Source organism: Astatotilapia calliptera, chromosome 16 (genome assembly GCF_964374335.1).
Source record: "Astatotilapia calliptera chromosome 16, fAstCal68.1, whole genome shotgun sequence".
Classification (NCBI taxonomy): Eukaryota; Metazoa; Chordata; class Actinopteri; order Cichliformes; family Cichlidae; genus Astatotilapia; species Astatotilapia calliptera.
The window spans coordinates 26,528,156-26,546,292 of NC_137437.1; the positions used below are offsets into that span (position 1 = coordinate 26,528,156).

The 18,137-nt window shown below is 40.6% G+C and overlaps 2 protein-coding genes across 2 annotated transcripts; both read right to left on the reverse strand.

Moving 5' to 3' along the window:
- Nucleotides 1-6,957: 6,957 nt before the first annotated feature.
- Nucleotides 6,958-7,884, reverse strand: LOC113008371 (olfactory receptor 11A1-like). The gene has a single exon (XM_026145736.2). It carries the CDS (start codon nt 7,882-7,884, stop codon nt 6,958-6,960), a length of 927 nt encoding a protein of 308 aa, XP_026001521.2.
- A 3,953-nt stretch (nt 7,885-11,837) lies between these two features.
- Nucleotides 11,838-12,764, reverse strand: LOC113008346 (olfactory receptor 11A1-like). The gene has a single exon (XM_026145706.2). It carries the CDS (start codon nt 12,762-12,764, stop codon nt 11,838-11,840), a length of 927 nt encoding a protein of 308 aa, XP_026001491.2.
- Nucleotides 12,765-18,137: the final 5,373 nt, after the last annotated feature.

Here is an 18,137-nt window from a genome sequence, read left to right on the forward strand (position 1 = left end):
TTTCTGCTTAATATGAGACAGTGAACAAAATCAATAATAATGTTATCAGTGGTTCTTTAAGATATAGATATGGGTATCAGATGCCCAAGAGAAGTCTATTATATTGTTTAAATGCTATTTTACAAATAATTGTTATGCCATTATGACACATTCATTCTCAACAGGTGTGACACCCGTGACAAAATGTTTACATAAGCAGTGAAATAATAAACATAAACTGTTTTATATAAGGTTCAAGATTTGAGCTGAGAAATTAATTTGAACTGAAGAACAAATGACATTATAACACAACATTTTAGTCATTACTCTCCCTCCCAGCTCAAAGAGACAAAAGCCTAACATTTATAGCAACGGCAAAGAGGAGAAGAAATGAAGTGGGTGGGTCAAGGTTGGAGGCAATGGCATACATTCCTTTGTTTTGTCTTTGTCTGTTTCTGACATTTGTTTTAAGTAAGCTGCTTTATAAAAAAATATAATATCAAAGCTTTTCAGAACTGTAGAGGAAGATAACATTTGTGTTGTTTTTAAGGGAAAGTCTAATGTCCCTACATGTTTCTCTAAATGTTTGTTATGTGTTTCAAAATGGAATTTGAATCTACAGACATTTAGGTCTGGAGTGGTGAAATATCATACATAAATGAATTTCATGTTCATAGAAAAAATTAAAAGCAACATTTCTGAAGTTCGAACACAGTGCAAAATGTAAATAAAAAGAGAATGCAATCATTTGCAAATCTCACAAACCCATATTTTACTCACAACATAGCCTTTTAGGAAAAACAATCATTTTTAATGTGATGGCCGCAATAAGTTGGGACAAGTCCATTTTTACCATCGTGTAGCATCCCTTTTTCTTTTAACAACAGTCTGTAAACATCTTGGCTGATGAGACTAACTGCTGGATTTTTGGGAGAGGAATGTTGTCCCATCCTTGTCTGATTTAAGATTGAAGCTGCTATACATCCCTGATCTTCCCCGATGATATGATGAAATGACATTTTTATTTTTCGGTTGCAGTTGCCCACAACCGAGATGACAGACCTTGCCGACCGTACATACAATACACAAACGTCACATTGGGGAGACAGGTCAGGCTAGGTAAGCTAGGGAAAAAAACATTGAAATGTGTAACACAAAAGGATAATCCAGAAATGCAAAGATATCACCACACCATAACACAATAAAACACAGACAAGCAACATGCGAGAATATTCTAGTGTGTACAGCTGGATCTGGGATCGCTGCAATCTTCGATTGCGCCTCCAGCTGATCCGCTGTCCACATCGGATGGGAAGTAAGCACGGGAGGAGGCGTTGGATTGGAGGGAGGGTGGGTTATAGTCAGAGCTGGACTGGGACAAAAAATCGGCCCGGGCATTTTGACTAGAGACTGGCGCACCAGGTATTATAGGAAAAACCATAAAGCCTTTGAATGAAAACAAAAATTGTTGTTCCAGTGATGGACACAGTCTTGTTGGTATATATGTATCAATCTAATAAACTTAAACCTACACCATCCTCCCTATTCTGGTATTCTAAACAGTATTTAGCCAAAACCCAAAGACTGCTTGGTCGAGTTAACCTCCTGAACTATCTACAACACATGGTGGAAACCTGAAATTAAGACAGAGAAGCCTATTCTCTGCACAGGTAAGAAAGAATAAAACTTAATTGACTTTTTGATGGCATTTTACACACAGTACTGGTACAGAATCTAGAAAATGTGGGCAAATACTGGCATCATATACTTAGCTACTTCTGAAGAAATTATGATGGGACCCTGAAAAACATTACTATGTACAATAATTGATTTCTATACATTTTACATCAGATGATGTAATGTTTGTTGTAAGAATCAGATAATTATTTATTAAAAGCGAGACATTTTAAATGAGAATAAGAAAGTATTTCTTTGTGCCTCCCTTTCCCTGGCCCCTGGCAAAACTTTGCTACACCCGCCCCTGCACTGTTACCAGCTGTCAGCTCGTATCCTGGTGTTATTTGTCTCTCAGAAACAGTTCATATCTTCCCTTCAACTCATTCATGTCACCTAAAAGGTAAACCTGTTTCTCCATCACCTGTTCAGCTCTGATGATTCAGTAAGGACATCTCCTGGTTTCCTCTTCATGTTTCCCTCTCACCACATATCCAAACCGATATCATGACCAGCAGCTTTTATAGCTGTGGCTCCAGCAAACATGAGCTGATACTAGAAATTTATATTAAATAAATTCTAACAACAGCTGATCAAGCTTAAAAGTGCTGCTGTTGTTTAGCGCGACATCCGCTGGTTTCTTCTTTCTGGCACGAAGTGGGCGATAAACAAACAAGAAAGAAAAGCCGATCAGCTGATCGTTAATCAGTTTCATGATTGAAATAACAACAGGTGAGAGAGGAGGATAGAATAAGAGAATAAGAAACAGCTGTGCAGCATAAAGACACAGAATAAGTCCAGCTTTGTGTCTTTTTCATTGTAGCTGAAGTACGGGACAAACTGTGTTCCTTTTCAGCTCAACATGAAACACGTAATATTTTCTCTGGATACGAGACGATTCCGTTTTTTTACAGGAAGGTTGGCAACTCTAATAACTAACCTTAAAGATAAAATAAAGTTCACTATCAGTAACATCATAGCACCCACCCAGCTGTATAGCAACTCCGTCGTGCTAGCTAGTACGCAGTACGAGTTATTGTAACTGACTGTAAAAAGTCAGCATAACGAAAATAAACTCCACCTAAACTTGGTTTATATCTGACCCAGATAGACTGCAGGTCATAAGTTCTCACCTGAAGTTCAGTTCCCCTGATACTCAGACCGGCGGCCACCTCGGGTCTCTCCTCCTCCTGCCTCACCTTTCTGTCATCTCGCCTCCAACACTTGCTAATGTTACTGAATCTGTGGAAGCTCCGCAATAGCCACCACCAAACAATTAAGTTATTTTTACACATCTCCCAGCTTCTGGCCAATCCACCACCTTTCAGTGTTTATACCGTTATGAAAAAAAGAAAAGAAAAAAACCATCGGCCCATAAAAACGAAAAATCACCATTGGCCCACTGGTCAAATGCCTGGTATGCCCAATGGCCAGTCCAGCTATGGTTATAGTGAGGGCGTATCAGTATCAGTGTGCGTGTGTGTGTGTGTATCCTGTGTTCAGCTGAGAGAAAGTGTCACCAGGCCCGGTTAAGCGAAGGTAAACAGTCTCCAGTGGACCCAGGCGGCCTTGAAGGAGTGACAAAGAGTTCTGACAACAATCCTGTTATCATGGAGAAGTTTGTTGGTCCAGTCAGCTTCGACCTTGGCAGCTTGCGCCAGTGGGATAGCCACATGAGTGAAGATGGTGAATGTTTGTGTTTAGTGCGAACAACTGCATCCAATTTTTACAGTTGGTCTAATGTCCATCACTGGTCACCAATTCTCTCAATTCCCGTTGTTCTTTTCCAAGATGTTATCCATATTGCAGAGCCATGAGCTTCTCCAAGATCTTATCCATATTGCATTCAAAACACAGTCTGAGAACTCACAGCCCTGCCAATCGTCTATCATGTCGGCCAGCCTTATGAGATTTTGAACAGCTGTAACCGCTACTTGTTCTTCGATAAGCCAGGTCTGAGCCAGCTCCAATCAGCCAGAACTCTGTTACCGTGGTTCAGAATTGGTAGATATTATTCAATGTCTTCCATTGAAAGTGTTGCCAGATGCACGACACAACCGACCATTGAGTAGTCAGTAGACAGTCGGGCTCTCCCAAGCCCAGGAAGGTGTCAATTCCGTTACGGGACCAGTTGATCAAATCCATAATTCTTTAGGTTTTAGAGAACAAGACTGAGAAACTCTTTGAGGGTTAGAGTTAGACGAGACTAGACAAAGACATTGAAGCAGAAGCAGGGAAGAGGAGGGAGGGAGAGGGTGAAAGATGCGTCCGCCTCCTCCAAGAGCCAAAGAGACATTTCATTGTTCTAAAATCTTTATAAAGCTTTATCATTAATAATGTTAAGTAAGGTGATCCAAACTGACTGGGCCTCTCTGGAGGAGCGCTGCCATTGTTTCCTGGTTAGCTGGATGAAGGCAAGTAACTGCCAGCTCTGGGATGCATTAATGACCAGTACATGACATGTAATGTCTGCACTGCGCTAGGTGGCCTCACTCTGTTGTCTCTTTGAGTTGCTGTTCAACTGGATGCCGCTGCAGTGGTGGTCCTAAATAAAGAAAACTGGGAGGAAGGTCTAACCCAAAGAACAAATTTTGAGACCAAAGGTACACATGTTGGGTAGTTTATCATAAGAGAATTTGCTCCAGTCCCGGGAACGTCAGCACTGCATGTTATCATGTTGTCACAATCTGCCATGGAAAATCGTGAGGAGAGAAGAGGAGGACCCAAATTCAGATGACCTGACAAAGAATGAATGACAAAAGACCACATAAATACACACAAGGGTGAAAAGGGAAGTGGAAATACACACGGAACACAGCTAATACAAATGAACATGACACCGCAGGACTCACGGGCAAGACACAGGAGCAGGGATAAACAGGGAGACAAATGGGGAGATGAGATGAAACACAAGAAGAGCAACATGGAAACACAAAAGGGAGACTGAGCACAGAAACACTATGTCAGCGGATTGGTCTGTGACCCCGCATTTTGAGTTTATTGTTATATTTGTGATTTCTTAGGTATATTGAAAGGTTCTTGTAGTTCTTGTAGTATTATCAGGTTGCCTTGAGTTTAGTTTAGGTTATTCTATGTCAGTGGTTAAACTTTTTTTTGCTAGGCCCCCCTTTGCACCTCCCCCAGCACAAACACATCCTCCAACCACACACAACCATATTTTGTTTTCAAACTCCACTGCAGTTTATTTTACACCTCAATCATTTAGTAAACAATTAAACAAATAAAAGTAAAATTCCTCGTCAAGTCGTCTTTCGGTTCAGGGTATGTTCATGTTTCTGGTTCATGTTTATACTTCATAGCTTCACTCGTGTTCCTGCTCCACATCATCTTCATAGTTGTCACAGTCAATTGTAGTTTTCTCCAGTTTAGGTCTTAGTTTAGTTTTGCCCTTGTTACTTCTCGTCTTTATTTTGTTTTGTGTGTAACAAAAGGCCGAGCACCCCGACACCTGTAAGATAGAGGGGCTAAGCTAAGACCGAGAAAATGCTTGTTTTACTCCCTTCATGCAGCTCAAATTTACTTGCTGTTCTGTACTCTAGGATGAAGAGAGGACCTGAACTGTCAGCTGATCACCACCTGGTAGTGATTAGGATAAATTGACAGAGAGGATGCTGGAAAGACCTGGTGGACCTAAACATAGTGAGGTTGCGCTGGGAACACCTGGCAGAAGCACCAGCCTGTGACATCTTTGACTCCCACCTGCAGCAGAACTTCAACAGTTTTCCAAGGAAAGCTGAGGACATTGACTCAGAGTGGACCATATTCTACACATGCAATGTTCAAGTAGCTGCACAAAATTGTGGCTGCAAGGTAGTTTCTGCCTGTAGTGGTGGTAATCTCCAAACCAGATAGTGTATACTGAATTGAGTCTGTTAGACTTCTGAGGCAGCAGAATGTTTCTGGCAAACCAAGCAGTGTCCAGTTCTAACAAAAGTTCTAAATCAAAAATGTAGGAGTGGAAGGGGTTTTGTGAGACCATGGAAGAAGACTTTTGGTCCAACTGGGCTCAATGTAATATTCCACACCTCCATTGTTGAGGCTGCAGCTTCCATCTGTGGCTGTAAGGTGGCTGCTGGTTGGTGTCTGTCGTGCTATAAACAGCTCATGCTATTGTGTCAGCTCGACACAATCTCACATTTCCTAATAAAAATGGCAAAGGAAGGAATTACCATCATTATCCCCTACCAGTATTAATTCACAGAACAGGTAACACCTTAAATGAAGCATATATGACAAGACATATTTTTTGACATACTTTTCTTTTGGGGACAATGCTATTGTCCAGTTCAGTACTTTCTGTGTGAGAGCCACTCGTGGAGATTAAAAAAGGAAGTGTTTGCTAAACAGTCGGCCCACTGTTTGTTTGCTGTCTGCAGGTTGGTCAAATCCTGTCCGGACAGCCAGAATTGAGTGACACAGTGGAGCGATTTGCCCTCATAGAGTGTGTTATTATCTTAGTATCTTAAATTAAAGTAAGTGGCACCCGACCAGCACTATTCTCTGTCTGAGTAGAGGACTGTTTTCTTCTCCTGAGTGAACTTAAATTTTGCAAAAATTGCACCCAGTAGGCCCTACATCTTATTCCATGGCCTCCCACACCTCAGTTTTTGCTTTAGCTGATTTTATAACTGCACTATGCTTGTCCTACCTGAACTAATCTAAACATATAGTGAAATTTAGTGCCCACTATCTCATTCAGGGATTACCATTATTACGGGCAGCAAGCACTTTGGAACTACAGTCACCTGTAGCTGCCGCATTATTGTAGGTGTGGAACTGGCACTAGGCAAAGAAAACCAATTCTTTGATTTTCTTGTTACAATAATAATAATAGTAATAATAATAACTGGGGTTTGTTTGTTTGTGTGTTTATGCATGAGTTAGTCTGCATTTGTGATTGTAGGCCTATTTGTTCCTGTGTTCTATGTGGAACTTCATGAAAAGGGGTTGGATATTCCATCTCTGTTGTTTGGCCATTGGAGTAACATTGCATCCAGTGAAAAGATCTTGTGTGCATTTGCTGTACGTTGGTATAAGTTCATGAGCATGATCTTTCTGCATATATATATGTACTTTATTTTAAATAAATTCATAAAAAGGCACAATTTTAGAGTATTTAATAAATTGTTTTCTTTAGTATCCAGGGAATATTACATGTCGCAAAGTAGCTTTTGCAAAATAATTTTAAAATAAAGAATTGCATTGGTGTGAATTCAAATATGTCTCTGACCCATAATATGAATGCTGAATGTTATTCTCCAACCTCATTTTGAACGAAGACATTTATTTTCTCTCAAAAAGAAACCTTTGATATGATTGCCTTATCTTTGGTAAATTAAATCCATACATAAATGGGGTGAGCATAGGTTGAAAAATGAGGACATACATAGGCAAAATTATACGAACTTCATCTGGTAACTTAGAAACTACAAACCTGAAGTCAATAAAGTAACAAATGCACCCAAAAAAAAGGTTGGACACAGAGATGATCTGAGGAGTGCAAGTAGTCACAGCTTTCTGCTTGTTTTCTTTCGATGTTTTTCGACAAACTCCCAAAATCTTCATGTAAGAGACTAAAATGAGACTGAAGGGTATGAAAACACTCAGAATTGCGAAGGATATATCAGAAATAAAACTTTGGATTGAAACTGGACATGAAAGTCTAATTATTAATTGGTGGTCACAATACACGCTGTGAATAATATTTCCACAAAACTTCAAACTGAAGATGAATGAAAATGAGAAAATAAAACTAAGAAATGAATACACCCACACAAGCAGAATCAACAAAAACACTCTCTCTGTGTTCATAATAACATTATAGCGTAATGGATGACAGATTGAGATATATCTGTCATAAGCCATGGCTGCTAAACTGCAAAGCTCAGCAGGTGCACTTGTGTACAAACAACACATCTGCAGAAAACACCACGGCACAGTCACCTCGTGGCTGTCTGAAAACATCTGTGAGAGCAAAAGAGGATACAGTGATGTGCTGGCATTTATTTCATTCACACATAAATTGCTGAGCAGTATATACATTGGCTCATGCAGCCTTCTGTCCACACGTATGACCACAATAAGGACTGTGTTTGCCACACATATAGAGAGGTACCAGACGAGTATTATTATGAAATAAAGGTATTTCAACTCTCCAATATTTCCATAAGCAGACAGCACAAATGAAACAATCTCACTTGAGTTTCCCATTTTCTCTATAATATGTTACAGTGGATAAGATAGATCAGTAATAATGATATGTTATATTCATTAGAAAGAAATACCAGACATCAATATAGCTGAGCAAAGTTTCTATGATATCGTTCAAATGCTGTTTTACACACACGTTACCTGATTATGGCACATTCCTTCTCAGCAGCTGTTGCACCTGTTGTACAATGTCCACATTAGCAATCAAAAACAAACAGCAAGTAGTTTTATACTTTAAAAGATTTAAGATTCAATTACACAGATTCTTACATATTAAGAACTCATAACAATAAACTCAGCTGCTTCCCTCCAGGTTGAACAAGACAAAAATAAGCTTCTGCTAATATTTATAGCTGCAACACAGAGGAGGAGGAGGAGGAGGGACAAACGGTGGCATGCTTTTCTTTTGACAGATATTCCTGAGTTTTTGTTTGTTTTAAATAAGATACTGTCACGTCCGGTGTGGCAGACGTGTGGAGTTGTAGAAAGGACCCAAAAGGCGGCAGCTCTGGTGCAGGTGAGTATTTATTTACAGGAGTGGGTACAAACAGCAATGGTGGGTGAACATGAAACTGGAAAACCTAAACTGGGTAAAACTAACAAAACAAACCAGAAACGAAGATGCAGGGAGGTCCGGGGAAATACATACTGAGAGACACAGGGAGACCAAGGGGAAACAACACAGACGAACCAGCAACGACTAAGACAGAAGACAAGACTTAAAAACACTCAGAGAACACAGGGAGATCACACACAGGTGGGGGACACAGCTGGGAGTGATTAACGTGACGAGACTCGGGAGGCAAACTGAAAACACTCACATAAGACGCAGACCTTCAAAATAAAACAGGAAATGGTAAAAGGCCTGTATTTATATAGCGCTTTTACTAGTCCCTAAGGACCCCAAAGCGCTTTACATATCCAGTCATCCACCCATTCACACACACATTCGCACACTGGTGATGGCAAGCTACATTGTAACCACAGCCACCCTGGGGCGCACTGACAGAGGCGAGGCTGCCGGACACTGGCGCCACCGGGCCCTCTGACCACCACCAGTAGGCAACAGGTGAAGTGTCTTGCCCAAGGACACAACGACCGAGACTGTCCAAGCCAGGGCTCGAACCGGCAACCTTCCGATTACAAGGCGAACTCCTAACTCTTGAGCCACGATCGAAAGACATACACGCAATGACACAACACACAAACTTCACACAGACTGGGGAACACATAGGAACATGAAAACAAAACCCAGAATAATAATAACTACTAAAACATAAACACGGAGTCACAAACTCTGGATCATGACAGATACACTGTAAAATCATTACATCAACACATCAGTTATTACAAGTCTTTAGTATTGTAGAAGATAACTTTTTTCTTATTATTAAGGGAATTCAAATTTCTCCACAAATGTTTTGAAACAGCCTAAAACTTGCCTGACCTGAACCTGAACAGTGTTCGGTTACTGGATGAATGTGCAAACCACCATTTGTCCATAGGGTGCACATGGGACCAGGATGATTGATTTTGTAATTGTATCTTCAGTTCTGTATGTTCTGTACACTTGAGTGAAGATTGGCACTAAGCTATCAACTGATTGCCATCTGGTGGTGAGTTGGATCAGGTGGCGGGGGGGGGGGGGGGGAGGATGCTGGACAGACCAGGCACACTCAAGTGTATAGTAAGGGTGCACTGGGAATGTCTAGCAGAGGCCCAGTCAGCGAGATCCTAGACTCTCACTTCTGGCAGACTTTAATAGCATTTCTAGGGACGCGTCCCGCATGGTGTTATGTCCCGGCCTAGGAGTAACCGGGACCCAACATGAAGGTGCAACTCCGCGCTCCAACCACTCCTGAGAAAGGTCAGCAAAGGCGCTTGAAGGTGCTAGCAGCAATTTATTTACTTCGGACATGAGCTGTGCCCAAAATAACAAACAGAAAGATTTCTAATGTTCCTTAAGCTTTCCTTTTAAAACAAATGCGAACAAAAGACAATTTTCTAACCTACACTCCCTTGTCAAAAACATGAGAAAAAGGGTTCAACAAAAAAGGGCTTCTCACTCCTACTAAATCTGCTGCAGTGCTCAATATATACAGTGAATACACAATTACAAGCAATGTTTAAACAACTATTTACAAAGGTGCTCTTATCTCACACAAGATATCTCATTTACTGACAGCTCACACATTGCAAATTTTGACCCGATTTTTCTTCCTTTCAGCTGATTGGCCAATGTCATATCAATCACAAATGTAACAATCCAATCAGCGAACAGATGTGTTTGGCTGTTGAAGGAGTGCTAAATTTGTGATTGACATGACATTGATCAATCAGCTGAAAGGAAGAAAATTCGGGTCTAAATTTGTACTTGTAAGTTGAAATCCACACACAGCCAAGAATCTGAGCGCAGAGTTTTTTATTTTTTCTTTGTATCTGTAACCAGACCTTAACAAAAAAAAGTTGTAACTCGTGTAAATATTTTTTTTACAAACACAAATCTTTTTTACACACATGCAAATTCTCATCTGTAGATGCACATACCATTCATTCATTCTAAAACCTTTATCACCAAAGGTATCATTACACCTTTAATCATGAATAATAACATTCCTGATGAGTTCCACAATTTCATAAACATTAGTGCCCCCATTAGAGATGCAGACCTTTGAACTTGGTGAATAAACTGAGCACTTATAAAAAACTTAAAAACAACTGAAGGAACGGATGTCTCCTCTTTAGTATAGAAGATTGTCTGGACTGGTTGTGGAAGGAATTACCTTCATTATCCCCTACACTGTTAAAATTGTTATTTCTCTTCTTCTTTCTGCTGTTTAGTTTTCTACAGTTTATTCTATTCACTGCAACTGAGAAATACTTACCTCTTTAACATTCATGGAGCCTTATTTCTTCAAAGGGACAGAAAAGGTGTTAGAGAGAAGTAAAACAAGTAAGTAAGGTAAGTTAGGAGGGAGCAGGAAGGAGAGCTGGAAGGGGAGCGCCCGATCTGGCTTCCCACACCTCCCCACCGGATCAGGCTGTATGCTCTTCCTCCCCACTGCCTCTCAGAAAAGGGAACAAGAGCAGAGGGGAGAAGAGCAGAACATTTTCTTTAGCTGATTTTATAACTGCATTATGCTTGTCCTACTAGACCTAGTCTAAATATATAGTGAAATGTAGTGCCCACTATCTCATTCAGGGATTACCATTACTACAGGCAGCAACCACTTTGGAATTACAGCATTATTGCAGGTGAATGCGGCACCTGCACGAGGAGGCAGTGCCACTTACTTTAATTTAAAATACCAAGATAGCAACAGACTCTGTGATACAGTGGAATGGATGTACTGACTCGAGGGCAAATCCGCTCCACTGTGTCACCCAATTCTGGAACTGGCACTAGGCAAAGAAACCCGGTTCCTTGATTTTCTTATAACAAAAATAACTGGGGTTCTTTTTGTGTGTGTGTTCATGCATGAGTTAGTCTGCATTTGTGATTGTAGGCCTATGTGTTCCTGTGTTCTATGTGGAACTTCATGAAAAGGGATTGAATATCACAATTATGTTGTTTGGCCTTTGGAGTAACATTGCATCCAGGGAAAAGATCTTGTGTGCATTTGCTGTACGTTGGTATATGGTATCATGAGCATGATCTGTCTGCATATATATTCCCTCTCTCACTGTTCTGGGGTGACGATGTTAAGGAGAGTGTAAGAACCAAAATTTGGTTTCCTGCTTAAGAGCAATACAATACTATAGAGGGTTACATGAGCCTGTTAGTTTATTTTAAATAAATTCAAAAAAAGACACAATTTTGGACTTTTTAATAAATTGCTGTGTTTAGAATTTAGAAAAATTACATGTTGCCAAGTAGTTCTTTGCAAAGAACTTAAAAAAATTAATTGCATGGTTATTTTGTGAATATAAGTAAATCTGCTGAACAAAGACATTTATTTTCTCTTTAAGAGAAACCTTTGATATGATTGCCTTATCTTTGGTAAATTAAATCCATACATAAATGGGGTGAGCATTGGTTGAAAAATGAGGACATACATAGGCAAAATTATATGAACTTCATCTAATACCTGAGAAACTACAGACCTGAAGTCAATAAAGTAAAATATATACCCGACAAACAGGTTTGACACAGAGATGATCTGAGGGGTGCAAGTAGTCACAGCCTTCTGCTTGTTTTCTTTCGATGTTTTTCGACAAACTCTCAAAATCTTCATGTAAGAGACTAAAATGAGACTGAAGGGTATGAAAACACTCACAGTTGCGAAGGATATATCAGAAATAAAGCTTTGGATTGAAACTGAACACGAAAGTCTAATTATTAATTGGTGGTCACAATACACGTTGTGAATAATATTTTCACAAAACTTCAAACTGAAGATGAATGAAAATGAGAAAATAAAACTAAGAAATGAATACACCCACACAAGCAGAATCAACAAAAACACTCTCTCTGTGTTCATAATGACATTATAGCGTAATGGATGACAGATTGAGATATATCTGTCATAGGCCATGGCTGCTAAACTACAAAGCTCAACAGAAGCACTTGTGTACAAACAACACATCTGCAGAAAACACCACGGCACAGTCACCTCGTGGCTGTCTGAAAACATCTGTGAGAGCAAAAGAGGATACAGTGATGTGCTGGCATTTATTTCATTCACACATAAATTACAAAGAAGTATATACATTGGCTCATGCAGCCTTCTGTCCACACGTATGACCAAAATAAGGAGTGTGTTTGCCACACATATAGAGACATACCAGACCAGTATTATTACAAAATAAAGGTATTTTAACTCTCCAACATTTTCAAAAGCAGACAGCACAAATGACACAATCTCACTTGAGTTTTCCATTTTCTCCATAATATCCCACAGTGACAAAGATAGGTCAGCAATAATATATATTACATTTGCTAGACAGCAATACAACGACCAGGTATAAATTGCCAAGAAATGTTTCTACTATGATACCGTTCAAATGCTGTTTTACACACACATGTTACCTGATTATGTCACGTTCCTTCTCAACAGCTGTTGCACCTGTTGTACAATGTCCACATTAGCAATCAAAAACAAACAGCAAGTAGTTTTATACTTTAAACGATTTAAGATTCAATTACACAGATTCTTACATATTAAGAACTCATAACAATAAACTCAGCTGCTTCCCTCCAGGTTGAACAAGACAAAAATAAGCTTCTGCTAATATTTATAGCTGCAACACAGAGGAGGATGAGGTTGCTGAGGTTCAATTCTCGACCTCACCGATCCTTTAATAATGCAGCTGGAGAAGAAGAGTCAGATGAGGCTGAAGTATCCTTTCATCAAAGCTTTATTACCAATGCGCATTGAGAGATCACACTACATGCAGCCACAGCAGTGGATCTGAGCAGCAACTCCTCAGTCTGTTCATTATAAAGGCTCTGGGCGCTTCCTTAAGGGACTGCCCCTATAGTTATCTAGTAGTAACACAAGCATCTTGCAACCTTTAGCTTACATGCTCAGTCACAGGGGCTACAGGTGAGCCCACCCTCATGCTCGCTACAGTCAGCAAAACAAGTCATAAAAAGAATACATGTTGTTTCCTTATCAACCAAACCCAAGGACACACCCCCAAACATTCACATAGAAGGGTACACTCCCCAACTGTTCCTCTGTAGTTTCCTGCTTTTCTGTTCTTCTTTACAACCTACTCCTTATCTCTGCACATCATAAGGGAACTGAAACATGCCACCTGCTCAAATACTTTCTCACAATCCCCCTTTTGATCTCTGCTAAGAGATCACACTATTCAGCTGGTGTTTCCCTTCCAAGTCGTCTTGGTCCACTGCAAACAAAGGCCCTATGGTTGGGATACGAAGGCGGCTAATGCTATCTACCGCCTGACTACCGAGGATAGTGACGTCATCAGCGAGAGACCGGTGACCAGCATCGCGGAGCATGACGTCCGAGCGGCACTGAGGAGAGTGAACACAAGGAAAGCGGCGGGGCCAGACGGCATCACCGGCCGTCTGCTGCGCTGCTGTGCTGACCAGCTAGCAGGTGTTTTCACTTACATCTTCAACGAGTCCCTGGCGAAGTCTGTGGTCCCCACATGCTTCAAAAGATCCACCATCATCCCTGTGCCCAAGAACAGCAAACCCTCATCCCTGAACGATTACCGGCCAGTTGCACTGACCTCGGTAGTAATGAAGGTGTTTGAGAGGCTGCTGAAGAACATCATCTCCTCCTCCATCCCAGACAAGAAACAGGGTAACTATGTGCGAATGCTGTTTGTTGATTACAGTTCAGCGTTTAACACAATAGTGCCCTGCAGACTGTTCACAAAGCTCAGGGATCTGGGACTTAACAGCCGTCTGTGTGCATGGGTGTTGGACTTCCTCACTGGCAGAACTCAGGTGGTGAGGGTGGGCAGGTGCTTCTCCAACAGCATCACCATCAACACAGGAGCACCTCAGGTATGTGTCCTCTCGCCACTGCTCTACTCCCTCTATACTTCAGACTGTGTGGCCACCCATGGCTCCAACACCATTGTGAAGTTTGCTGACGACACAGTGGTGTTGGGTGCCATCTCCAACAACGATGAGGTGGCCTACATGGATGAAGTGAAGAATCTGGCATTGTGGTGCCAGGACAACCACCTCCAGCTGAACGTCTGCAAGACCAAGGAGCTGGTGGTGGACTTCAGAAGGGGTCAGCACAGAGACTACAAGCCCATTATCATCAATGGAGCTCCAGTGGAGAGGGTGCAGTCCTTCAAGTATCTTGGTGTCCACATCTCCTCAGACCTGACATGGGCTGCCCACATTCAGGTCCAGACCAAAAAGGCTAGGCAGCGCCTGTATCACCTACGACAACTGAGGAAGTTCAGGGTCTCTCCAAAGATCCTCAGGATTTTCTATACAGGCGCTGTGGAGAGCATCCTCACACAGAACATGACATTGTGGTTTGGGAACAGCTGTGTGAAGGACCAAAAAGCTCGCCAGAGAGTGATCCGTACAGCAGAACGCTGCTGCAGGATTGCTCTCCCCCCGCTTCAGGACACCTACACCAGGAGATGCCGGACTAGAGCAGCGCAGATACTGAAGGACCCGTCCCATCCTGGCAACAAACTGTTCCAACTTCTGCAATCTGGTAGAAGGTTCCGCATCATCCGGGCAAGGACAGAGAGACTCAAGAGGAGCTTCTATCCCCAAGCCCTCCGTGCCCTAAACACACACACCCGCCCTCTCACATCATCTATAATTGACTGAGACAGGACTCTCTTCCAGACACTCTAAACCAAGGCACAATGTACATTTCAATTCCTTTAATTTTAAATATGTTTATATTGTCGATCCTGTAAAATAGTCAGATGTCTATTCATATTAATGTACAGAATTCACCTGCTTGCTGCTACTACTGCACATTCACCCAGTGTATATACTATATATATATTTAATGTTCTTCCCCTACCCCCCCCCCCCCAAAATTTTTGCACATGTCGAGGAGCATGTAAGGCTACATTTCACTGTGTGTTATACTTGTATAACTATGCATGTGACAAATAAAGAACCTTGAACCTTGAACCTTGAACCACCAAAGTGGAACCCTTCTCCACTTGAATCCCTTCTAAATGACCCTTCTAGGAATGCATGTCTACTTTCTAAGGCGACTGAGGTCTTTCAACATTTGTCAGACAATGCTCAGGATTCTTTGCGAGTCTGTTGTGGCCGGTGCCACCCTTTATGCTATTTCATAGGGCACATCTGCACCAGGGCAAACATCCGCCTGCTATACAGATGAAAATAGAGCAACAGGACTGCTGAGTCTTTGATTTTATTTATTTTCTGCTGTGTTTCACTTGCATTTATTTGAAAAACTGAGTCTAAGCAAAAAATAATAATTTTATTTTATGTGCTGGAATGTGCAGAAAATAGGGTTAAATATTAAACAAATTTCCTCCAGTCAGAGAATGTTGCATATAATTTAATTTTTGCTTGATGCATAAAGTTAAAAGATTAAAACTAATAAAAATACATTTTAAAAAGAGACTTTTCCATTTGATTACATTTTGTATGATTGATTATGCAGAAAAAGTAGAATTGGGCTGAAAGATCTATCGCTTTATCACCTATTCAGGTTGTAAATTGTGTTTTTAAAAAGTAACTAAGTAACTAAGTAATTAATTACTTTTGAAAATAAGTAATCAGTAATGTAACAAGATTACTTTCAAGTAACTTGACCAACACTGGTGACAAGAGCCTGATAGTTAATTTTAAATAAATTCATTTAAAGACACATATTTAAAGTATTTAATACGTTTCTTTGTTTACAGTTCAGAGAATATTACATGTTGCAAAGTAGCTTTTGCCAAATTATTTTAAAAAGAAAGAGTTGCATGGGTCTTTTGGAATTTCAAATATATCTCTGAACCATAATATGATTGCTGAATGTTATAAGCATAGCATAGCATCTTTATTTATAAAGATTATTATTATTTATAATGCACACTAGGCACACTCAGGTGGAGCTGGTCTTCCGACCTGAGGGATCGGGAAGGTATGCATGGATGAAGAAGCTCAGAGAGGTACAGAGGGGCAGCATTGGACAAACATTTAAAAACAAATAAAAGCAGCTTAAAATGGATCCTAAAATGCACGGGCAGCCAATTAAGTGAATATAAAACTGGGGTGATATGCTCGCATCTACGAGTCCCAGTTAAAAGGCATGCAGTCAAACTGAAACTGAACTAGCTGCAGTCAAAAAACAGAAGATCGACTCACCCCAAAATAAAGAGAATCACAGTAATCCTGCTGAATGGTTACAAAAGCATGGATTACTGTTTCAAATTGCTGTCTCGCAAGAAAGTGCTTAATTTTGGCCAGCTGCCTGAGATGAAAGAAACTAGACCTTACAACCGACCTGAACTGGCTTTCAAGCTTAAGCTCAGGATCCACTTTAAAACCCAGATTAACAATCTCTGTTTTACAGAATGATTTCAGGGATTGCAAATCAACACACGGAACAGCAGTGGAGGCAGGTTTAAACACCATTACTTCAGTTTTAGAATTGTCAAAGCAAAGAAAGTTTAGCCTGTATCTAGCCCCGGTTTCTTAAGAAGTGGTTGCACAATTGCATCTTTGAAATTCTTTGGAACCACACCTGAGGCAAGGCTGCTATTTAAAATGGTTAAAATAGTTGGACCTATGGTAGAAAAAACTTCTTTCAGAAAACGGGGAGGGGTAGCATCATAAGGTGAGCCTACAGGCTTTAAATGATCCCCCACCTCCTGTAGCTGAGCAAGAGTAACCGACTCAAACTGTTGAAAGACAGCTGAGCAAATTGGAAGATCAGAGGGGTCAGATGTGGGCAAAATAATCCACGCCCTAGCCGAGGCTACCTTGTTCATAAAGAAGTGCAGAAACTTTTCACACATTTCATGTGAAGGCTCAAAACTAAGAGCAGAGGGAGGGCTTAAAATAGTCTCAGTTAACTTAAACAATATATGTGGTTTCTGATAATTCACCATAATAATGTTTGCAAAGTATTTCCGCTTTGCTTCTTTTATTGTAAGCTGATATAAGGCCCAGCGCTCTCTTAAATTTTGTGAAGGGACCTGTAAGTTATCTTTTTTTCCATCTCCGCTCAGCCCTACGACATTCACGCTTCGCAGAACGAGTTTCATCATTCAACCAGGGTTCAAACTTAGTCTTAGGATGCCTAATTTTTAGAGGGGCAACAATATCCAAGGCAGTCTGACAACTGGTATGAAACCGTAGTTCCTCTACGTATTGGAGTGTGTCAGGAATGGAGAACTGATTATAGTAGGTGGAGAACCGAGCTGCAGTGAAAGAATTTAACAAACGAGTTGTCTTAGCAAGGACATGCCTCCTGAATTCATTTCTAGATAAAGAAATGTCAAACAGAACCGGCATATGATCAGAGAAAAAAGGGTCAGAGACTTTCAGATTAAAAACAGGCAATCACTGCGCTAAAACCAGATCGAGATTGTGACCACAATGTTGCGTGGGTGCAGGCACACATCGAACTAAATTAAAAGAATCAGTAAGATTAAAAAATTCTTTAATCATGGGCTTTTCTGGACAGCACACATGAATATTAAAATCCCCGACAATAAGAAAGGAGTCATATTTTATCGTGACTTCAGTTAGAAATGCAGCAAATTCCTTTATTCTCCTACAGAGCAAAGATGCTCTAGGATAATCTCATTCTGAACAAAGATAT

Bases quoted from the DNA above. Each gene is read 5' to 3' on its own strand.
- LOC113008371 (XM_026145736.2), bottom strand. From the start codon at position 7,884: ATGGGAAACTCAAGTGAGATTGTTTCATTTGTGCTGTCTGCTTATGGA.
- LOC113008346 (XM_026145706.2), bottom strand. From the start codon at position 12,764: ATGGAAAACTCAAGTGAGATTGTGTCATTTGTGCTGTCTGCTTTTGAA.